Source organism: Solanum pennellii, chromosome 1, assembly GCF_001406875.1.
Source record: "Solanum pennellii chromosome 1, SPENNV200".
NCBI lineage: Eukaryota > Viridiplantae > Streptophyta > Magnoliopsida > Solanales > Solanaceae > Solanum > Solanum pennellii.
Window position 1 is genome coordinate 4,910,585 of NC_028637.1, and position 9,930 is coordinate 4,920,514.

The following is a 9,930-nucleotide window of genomic DNA, read 5'->3' on the forward strand; positions in this document are numbered from 1 at the left end:
CTAAAATACCCTTGAAGTATTGAAAATGGTACAAAATTACCCTCCATCCACCTATTGGCTCCAAAATGCCCTTTTCATCCACCTATTGGCTCCAAAATACCCTTGTCATCGACCTTTGGGTTCAAAATTGACCACTTTTTTAATTGTTTTAAAATTAAACTCTTTAAATATTTTTTAAAATACTTGGCGTTCAACTATTGATTATAATTTTAATTTATTAGTATAATTTATAAACCAACCCACTACCCACTCATTACTAACTAAACCTCACTCAATTAATGATCCAATTATAATATCAAAATCGTCATAAACACAATGAAATTATAGATTCCTGAAAATGACATCCAAAATTATTCGAGTCCGAATCGAAACCCCAATTTAATTTAGGTTGAGCCGCTTATTTAGGAGGACACTTTCTTTCAAAATTGAATTAGAAATTTATGATTAAAGGTAAACAAGTAATACATCCCGAATTAATTCACGCACTTTTTTTAAATATAATTTTATAAATATTTATGATTTGTTTTAAAACCTTTAATATATTATTTTGAAAAAAAGTTACCTATGAAGTATCATCACATAATTGAGACTTAAGAATAATTAAGATGAACATAGTTAGACTTTTAAGTTTATCGGTGATTTTTATTTAGCCACTTGAATGTATGATAATTTACTTCTATAATTTTTAAAAACACTCAATTGGCAGTAGCTTGCATTAATAATGTGACGGGTTTATTAAGAGGAATTTAATTAGTAATGGGTGGGTAATGGATAGATATATAAATTATACTAATAAGTTTAATTATAACAAATAATTGAGCACCACGTATTTTAAAAAATATTTAAATAGTTTAAATATAAAACCGTTAAATAAGTGGTCAATTTTGAACCAAAAGGTGGATGACAAGGGTATTTTGGACCCAATAGGTGGGTGGAAAGGGTATTTTGGAGCCAATAGGTGGATGGAGGGTAATTTTATACCATTTTGAATACTTTGAGGGTATTTTAGGCCCTTTTCCGGTTTAATTTTGATATGAATGTTAGATCAGTATATTCATTCACTGAATTACAGAACTTGTTACTTACAATTTTGTTTGTTTAGGATTGATCAACACACATGTTCATACGTCTCAACAATTAGCTAGAGGAATCGAACTTATTCACTCTGGTGTAAGTGAAATTGCAGTCAATATAGTTGTCTGAACTATACACATTGTAGATAAATATGTTCGAGTTTAAGTTCTACGTACTCGCGTGTAAACAATCTTAGTCACTTAGAAGGTAATTGCAGGTAACTCTTTATACAACTTGTTCAGATGGTTTTGCCTATTGTATTGTATTGTATTTTTAGTTTATATACAATGTTTGTTTTGATTCTTACTTAAACTATATTTAACGTGATCGCTCATTTTGTCTTAAATTATTCTCTAATAATCTTATTTTATTGTAACTTGGCGTCAATTGACAACTATGACCTTTAACTTTTGGTGTGCACAAGTAGTCACTTAAACTTGTATAAAATTGAGCAAATGAACACATTCGTCCTACATGGCACCATAAATGACAATTTTATATCCCACATAGCATCCTACGTGTACTATGTCATGTAGGACACTTGTGTCTACTTGTTCAATTTTATAATACTTTAAGTGTCTACTTGTGCACATTCAAAGTTAGAGGGCATAGTTGTTCGTTGACGTCAAGTTAAAGGTCATGTTTATGGATTATGTTTTTTATCTTTTATCCTACTTTCCAATTATGGCTCTACTTCGTAACCTATTTCTTTTTGGTTGGTTTTTCCTTCAAATTGAAAACGATACATTATTCATCAAAATAATACACTACAATACAATATAATTTACATCGTTTGTGCATATAACTCAAGTCCGATGTATTTATGTTTATTTCAAAATCCTACCGTTGTTTGTTGATGGAATCAGGTTATTGCTTTGCTGAAGCAGGAGGGCAGCATATGTCTGGAATGGCAAGTGCAGTAGAAGTATTAGGCTTGCGTGCGTGTTTAGCCGAGTCAATTATGGACTATGGTGAGGGTTTGCCAGCTTCATGGGCTGCTAGGACTACTGATGAGTGTATTAAGGTTGGCTAAGCTTGAAGTTTCACTTTCGAAATGTTTTTGATTAAATTTTCAAGCATTTAATAGACATTGTTCTGTTGCTTTCAACATTCCTCGAACGGATTCATTTCTTGATTCTTGTGTTGAAGTTATTTAGCTTGAAATTATTTTATTAGCTCTTCAACTGCCTGACGAAGATTCGTAATGTTATTTCAGAGTTGGTAATTTGAAAAATGTTTGTTGCTTAAAGTTACGAATGTAATGTTATTTCAAGGATGCAGTCGCAGAAGGATCTGTTTATGAAACATCATAATACAGCAGATGGACGTATCAAAGTGTGGCTTGGGATAAGGCAAATTATGAATTCAACTGATCGATTACTTACTGAGACGAGAGACACAGCAAAAGAACTAGAAACCGGGATTCACATGGTATATCTCTCTCTCGACTAAAATACAATACAAGATTTATATCAATGAAACAAAGAGAAAATGGTGTTTAGTCATCGTCAAATTTAACAATGTTTACGCATTTTACCAACATCGTTATGAGTTAATTGAAAATGAAAAATTTGTATACTCGCCGAACATGTTCTGCTTTACTGATCCTGTATGTCCTCTGCTGCTAGTGAGATTAAATAGTTTGCCCCTACTGTGACGTCTAGTAAATGGTTGTTAATGATAGTCTTATTCTCGTTTCCAACCCGTTGGCATTTGTGAATTTAAATCAATATGTTCTTGTATCAAAGAAAATGCATTTCAACAGATAAACGAGGTTTTGTCGTTCTACTGCCCCTTAAAGGAAAATATGTAAAAGAATGTTGTATGAAAGACAAATAAGTGTTAAAAGGATTTGTTAACTCTACTGGTGTCTTAACGTCTCAACTATTTCAGCATATTGCAGAGATACCGTATGAAAATCAACTGATTATTGAAACTCGAGGAGTTGATAATGGAACTGTTACACATCTCGAGAAGATCAAGTTCCTACAGAACCATTTGTTGGCAGCACATACTGTTTGGGTCAATGACAAAGAGGTATATATAAGCTTCTTGCCCTATTCTTTGATCAATCTGTCTTTGCTAAATTTGTGTATCTTGTTCGAGTTTGTTTCTTGGTAACATGGCTGACTAAACCTTAATAAAGCCTCAGGCCAAAAGGAGTTTGGCAACACGGTCCACAATATTCACCATTGTTATCAATACGAAATTGCTCATACATATTGACTTTGATAAAATATTTTCTCCTATTGTGTAATTGTCATGTATTCGTATAGTTCTTGGTTTGGCTCCTATTCTTGATCTAGAAATTGAGCAGATGGATGTGAAGATGACTTTTCTTCATGGATGTACAAAGATTGTCCAATCAACCTCTTGCTATATGTGGATGATATGTTAATCGCGGACAAGAATACTTTCAGGATTGGCAAGTTGAAGAAACAATAATGTAAGTTTTTTGCTATGAAAGGTTGGGCCATACTAAGCAAATTTTTGGACATGAGGGTTACTCGTCTCAAAGATGAAATAAAACTTTATTTGTCACAAGTACATTAAATGTGTATTAGAGCGATTTAATATGAAGAATGCTCAGCTTGTTAGCACACCTTTGTCCGGTCATATGACGTTGGGAAAGAAGACGTGTCCTACAACAAGGGAGGAAAAAGAGAGCGTGGACGAAGTTCCATATTCCTCCATTGTTAGAAGTGTAAGGTAGCCAATGATACGTACTAAACCTGATATTGCTCATGTAGCCAGTGTTGTTAGCATGTTTCTTGAAAAATCCATGAAAAGAGCATTGGGAAGCTGTAAAGTGGATACTCAGGGTATCTGAGAGGAATTTTAAATGAATGTTTGTGTTTGCTCATCCTAAAGAAGGGGAGTGTTCTTCTTTGCAAAGATCTAAATAAGAAAACGATAACGAAATGTTTCTTTTTAGCATGACAGTTTCCCGTATGGATCGGAGAAAGGAAAGAGTAACAGAAGTTTTCATTATACACTCATTACATAGCAAGTATAAACTAAAGATTGTTTGGCAAAACTCAACTAGTTCTCAAGACAACTTCGAAATTCAGTCTGGTTGCAGTACTTAAAAGTATCTCGACTTCAATGGGAAATAATGTTTATTGCCGTTTCTTTTTCATCAAGAATGTTTACTGTTTATTTTCTTTCAAATAATTATATCTAGTTGTCAGGTTGATTGTCTCGCAAAAGCTGGAGTCAAAGTGTCACATTGTCCTGCTGCTGCAATGAGAATGCTTGGATTTGCCCCCATTAAGGAAATGCTCCGCGCTGGTGTCTGTGTGTCCTTGGGTACAGATGGTGCACCATCAAACAATAGAATGAGCATTGGTATATATTGATCTGTCGCTGTTCTTGATATATTGTCTAAACTTCCAATGTTATCGGCATATTCCTCCGTTTGGTTTTCATTTACTTTGCAGTGCTTAGAAATGTTACTAATATATCACATTTTTCCAAGAATGACTTTAGCAGCTTCCTCGTATTGTCCATTTATCTCGCTTATCATTAGCGAAATGCATATGCTCGATGTTATCTATCTCTTGAGCTTCTATGTTTTGTTGTGATGCTCCATTGTTATTTTGGTGTAGTTGATGAGATGTACCTGGCTTCCTTGATCAACAAAGGTCGTGAAGTATTTTCCACGGGAACCACTGATCCTACAGCTTTGCCTGCTGAAACAATTCTCAGAATGGCCACAATAAACGGTGCCAAGTCTATACTTTGGGACAAGGAAATAGGTTCGCTCGAGGTTGGGAAGAAGGTCAGACATCTTGATTCCACCTATATGTTATTGTTCTGTTTCTTCTTCTCCCGATTCTGATGAGATTTTCCTGATGTTTGATCTCATCATACACGTAATTTACTTATTTTGAACTACTTTGCAGGCTGATATCGTCGTGATCAATCCCTCTTCTTGGTCTATGATGCCAATTCATGACTGGTATGCAATCATTTTAACTGATAATAATAAGCACACTGTGGAGAGACATTATTATCCCGTGATTCATCTTTTAGTATTTATGTACTATTCCGCGATATGCATCTGGTGCTTAGCATTTTCTAAAAGTTGCACCAATATCAGACTTTCTTTTACATATCGTGATGTCTGGGCCAGCTTTCGTGCACTTCAACTAATTTCACAAGATACCTGTCACCTCTCACCAGCAACAATAAGTACGATGTAATTATATCCACCAAGTCTAGTATAGGACAGATGAGAAGAAATCACCTAGTGTTTTTTCTCTTCGGGGATTTAAATTAAACATGAGACCTCCTGATTCTCAACTTACTTCATTGACCACTAGGTCACACCGTTAGCTGCAATGTCAGACTATTTAAACTACATACATTGTCTAATCTCAAGTCTATAATACTAAACTAAGCTGTTTAGCAATCTGTGTATAGCAGTATATATCCTTGTAAAATGCTATGGAGTCTGTATGTTTGTTCTCTCTTATTGGTTTCATTCGATATATTGTACTTTTAAATATTCCGGTTTATGATATATGTCGTCCTTTTTAGTGATCACCAGAATGTTACACTAGTTTCTTTTAATGACTTTTGCAGCATTTCGAGCCTCGTTTATTGCATGAGAACTGAGAATATCGTCTCTGTGATGTGCAACGGCTGTTGGATTATGAAAGATAAGAAAATCTTAACCGTAGACGAGGTATTGCATACTTGTAAGGGGAAAAGGACAGATATACCTTCGAATTATCGTAAATGGTATGCAGATATCCTTCATCAATGTCCCAAAAGAATGACGGATAAGATTGTACTACGTGTCCCTGTTTAGTCTTCCGTTAGAGTGAAGGACATATATGCTCTAGATTTTGGATGAGAGGGGCACCTATGTCCCAAAAGTATGACGGAGGATATCTGCATGCTAATTACGATAGTTCATGGGTATATTTGTCATTTTTTCCCTGCTTATTAATCATACTGTTTCATATACTTTGTTAGGTTAAATATTTATTCTGTGAATAAGTGTCACATGGAACTTTTTTTTAATATATGCACAGGAAAAGGTTCTATCAATGGCCAAGCATGCCTCTGCTGATCTTTTAAAGAGAGCAGACATACAAATTCCAAACAGAATGAATTTTGTGTGATCACTTCACTGTGTAAATTAAAGGTGTTTGTAATGTTAAAACCAAATAAAATCTGCTTTGTAATTGTGTTCTCAACCTTATGGATAATTTCAAGGTCAAACTATTGATGTCTAGTAATTAGACTGGATATGACAGCGTTTTAGCTGACTGAGGACATGACTTTAGATTGAAAGACATGGATGTTGAGAATTAGGACGGAAGGGTAAGTGGTAATCAAGTTTTGTCCTACTTCTAGCAGTATGGTTTAGGTATTATGTCATTTTTTTTCTCACTATTGATGTCGGGTGATTAGACAAGATATGATAACGTGTTGCTACACTTGTTTGGTGTATTGCTATTTCGTTGTTTCTTTTCTCTCTTTCACACCTGCTTTTTTTAAGTTGAATGTTTATTGAAAACAACTTCTAAAATAGAGGTAAGATTTGTTGCATCCTCTACTCTTTTAAGACTCCAATTATGAAATTATATTGACTGGTTTTCTTCATATCTACAATAAATGCAAACAAATTAATAAAATCTAACATAGGGGTGAATTACTAAAACAACTGAAGCAATGAGCTGTCACTTGGAATAAATATCTGGTATATTTCTTGTTACAAGTTCTAAATTATGACATTTTGACAAATTGTATGGTTGCCTGAAAATTGAATTTTTTTTTTTAAAAAAAATATAAACTTTTCAAATAAAAAGGAAATAATTATTAGAAGTTTTATAAATTTAAATTATTATGTCCTAAGAAAAATTTAATGAATTGGCTATAATAAACAGCATAGAAACAATATATTAAATCCTCTATTCAAATTTGATTTTAGACCACTAATATATTTGAGTCGTCTATGAACCAACCTAAGAAAATGAAAAGATCCAAATATGTTCTTAAATTTTGTAAAAAGAAAAAAAGTTCTAGTTATTTGCATACATTAATAGGTGAAATCAAATACAAAAATAGACTAGAGTTACTAATACTTGACAAATAATAGAAGTTTTTCAACACGTTCACTATTTTTAGTAAAGGAAAACAATTGAATTTGTTCTTAATGATATGAAATGGTAGAATTATGAAATCTTCGAAAAAATTATATGTATTCACTTAATTAAAACTAACTAGTACTATGTGTTTTTGTAATCTAACACTTAACGATAACTTTTGGAAAACATAAACTAATGATTAGTATACATTTAGAAATGATTTAGTCGAATACAAATTACTATTCTCTCAAACCACTTTTATTTTTTTTTTAAAAAGTACGTTTCTATATAGTTTCTTACATACTTCTTTCAAATGATCAATTCATCTAAACACTCACTTCTTTATTGAAAATCCAACTAAATTTCACTCGATGTGACTCTATTTTCTTTGCTCGATTTTCCAACTTCCTAACTGAAAGTGGAAATTTGCACACAAAATCCTGTGCACTTTTAGCCTCCCCTGTCAACCCTTCAAGTTTTTCCAATTTCCATCGTGTTATAAAAAACTCTATTATTTCACCATAATCGCGAGTTGTGTAAACCCCTAACCTTTGAGAAACGGCTGAGTAGTTTTCAAATAAATTCGAATCTTGTCCATCATACATGAGATGTTGTGGCATCACTATTCTCTTCTTCATCATATTCGAAATGGCTAACGTAGTTGTATTTGGATCCACTTCAAGCAATTTTTCGACAATTTTTATGTAGGCATTTTCATGCCGCTTCTCATCTGCTGCAATGGTTCCACATATACTCGCTAAGACAGGGTCTCCAGCCTCTTTAGGTAGCCTAGCCATATTGCCATGAGACGTGAATGTTGCGCGCTCTTGAAATGATGCATACACAAAGCCCATATATGGATTGTTCTCTGTTCCATTATCCTAATAATAAGATATAGAAACATGATGAACAAGTTATCATTAGTTTTCTTTAGGCATAATACATAAATCTGCCTTTTGACTTGACCTTATTTCACATTTATGTTCTTCAACTTTAGGTATGTACAAGTAGACACTCAAACTTTTATAAACTTGAACAAGTAGGTACAAGAGTTCTACGTGGCACAATTGCACGTAGGACAAAAAATTACATGTAGGACATGTGTGTCTATTTGTTCAGTTTTATACAAATTTAAGTATCTGCTCGTGCACACCCAAAGTTGAAGGTCGTAAAATATGTTTGAAGCCAAGTTAAAGGACATATTTATGTATTATGTCTTTTCTTTTTAAGAGTACGAGATGCATACTGGACAAGTAAAGAACAGAAGGAACAGTATATATTTTTGTGATAATTGCAATTACCATTCCGGCTCGAATCATATATTGTGTTGTCTTGTCAATCATCATCATATCAACTCTGCCTGAAAGATAAATGTAAGTTCGTAGCAAGTCACCATGACGATTCTCCTTAGCTGCCCATGACCGAGTCCAAATTGCCCATGGACATGAACTAGACCCTGTCTCATCGCGTACTCCGTCCCACGTGTTAATCATGGTTTGATAAGTAGGTAATGAATCCTCACCTAGCATATTACCCACAAGCATAACAAAGTACTCATCGGGAAGCCCTAAAACTCGTTGTCTTAGTGCACAAACCTCTTCGTTAAATCTATCGAAACCTTGAGAAGGGTCAGGGAGAAATTCACTAGGCTGCCAACATTTCTCTATGGGTTTACGAAAATCGAGGAGATTTTCGGAAACCCAGGATTCTAATGACTTGAAGACTTCTAGTTTTTCATGTGGCATTGAGTGAGTTATGTGGTGGCGTGATGGAGGAGCTATAGGTGATGAAGCCACCGCGGAGACCGGAGGAAGCCTTTGCAATGATTTGCAACGGCGTATGGTGGTGGTTGTAGGGGGAGGTGATGCCCATACAATCGATGGAATGGTGAATTTGGAGAAAGTCATAGAGTGCATGGCTAATGAATGTCAAATAGTGCTATTGTGTGACTATTACTTCTTACAAGGAATCTTATTTATAGGTATTTATCATTCATAGTAATTGTTTGAGAGATTAGGGGTGGGGGGAGGGGGATTTAGGTATCAGCTAATCGTAAAATATACCTAGATGCATGTACTTTTGTCACCAAATACACTAAAATAGGGAGAGACGAGTGAGATGTGGAGGGAAGCAAGCGGGATAGTCATGTGTTGTAGGTACATGTGAATCACACTAGATATATGTATATGTATGTATCTGGTGTGATCACATGTATTTGGAATACCATACACATAGGAGAGTGGAGAGCGAGATTTAATATGTATTGTAGATATATGATACAGTGTATTTAGAACAAATTACACATAATTTTAATCTCGTGTATCCCGAGAGACATGGAAGGGAAATCAAGCGAGACCCCGTTAGTAGCGGCGAGCGAGGTGGAATGGGGTTTGAAGAAAAACAAACACGAAGCTTCATTCCTCTCCTTTTAGGCGACGTTCCTCAACAAAGTGTTCACTTCTTTTTCTTAGACATATCTAGACGCAACAAAATTTGATAAGATTCATAACATTATAAAATGAGATAAGTGTCAAAAACACAGTTAAACTATACATTTTTTTTAGTTTCATATCTAAACTATTGAACGTTTGAATTTCATACCTAAATTATCACTTTTTAGTTTGAGAAACACACCTCTCTCTCTTTTATACCACTCTCATCATGGTATGTGTAATATTAAAATTAAAAATTAAAAAACTATTATAAAAAAATAATATTTTCTTTATAAAAAAATGTAAAATATTTTTCTTACCCA

At 34.0% G+C, this 9,930-nt stretch overlaps 2 protein-coding genes across 13 annotated transcripts in view; one reads left to right on the forward strand and one right to left on the reverse strand.

Moving 5' to 3' along the window:
• LOC107013566 (5-methylthioadenosine/S-adenosylhomocysteine deaminase-like) overlaps positions 1 to 6,551 on the forward strand; it is an 8,941-nt gene extending 2,390 nt beyond the window's left edge. Inside the window, exons 1-8 of one of the 12 annotated variants that reach the window (XM_027917509.1) lie at positions 1,305 to 2,098; positions 2,356 to 2,505; positions 2,968 to 3,111; positions 4,266 to 4,422; positions 4,683 to 4,855; positions 4,980 to 5,035; positions 5,662 to 5,764; positions 6,117 to 6,551. In XM_027917509.1, the coding sequence (XP_027773310.1) occupies positions 1,898 to 2,098; positions 2,356 to 2,505; positions 2,968 to 3,111; positions 4,266 to 4,422; positions 4,683 to 4,855; positions 4,980 to 5,035; positions 5,662 to 5,764; positions 6,117 to 6,206 (1,074 nt within the window). In that variant the 5' untranslated portion in view covers positions 1,305 to 1,897 and the 3' untranslated portion in view covers positions 6,207 to 6,551. The other 11 variants (XM_027917527.1, XM_027917536.1, XM_027917624.1 and 8 more) reach the window with 11 other exon arrangements.
• An 866-nt stretch (positions 6,552 to 7,417) lies between these two features.
• LOC107031287 (stearoyl-[acyl-carrier-protein] 9-desaturase 6, chloroplastic-like) lies at positions 7,418 to 9,107 on the reverse strand. The gene is made up of 2 exons (XM_015232603.2): positions 8,477 to 9,107; positions 7,418 to 8,056 (listed from the first exon to the last, which is right to left on the reverse strand). The coding sequence occupies exons 1-2, from the start codon at positions 9,089 to 9,091 to the stop codon at positions 7,502 to 7,504; spliced, it is 1,170 nt and encodes a 389-aa protein (XP_015088089.1). The 5' UTR covers positions 9,092 to 9,107; the 3' UTR covers positions 7,418 to 7,501.
• Positions 9,108 to 9,930: the final 823 nt, after the last annotated feature.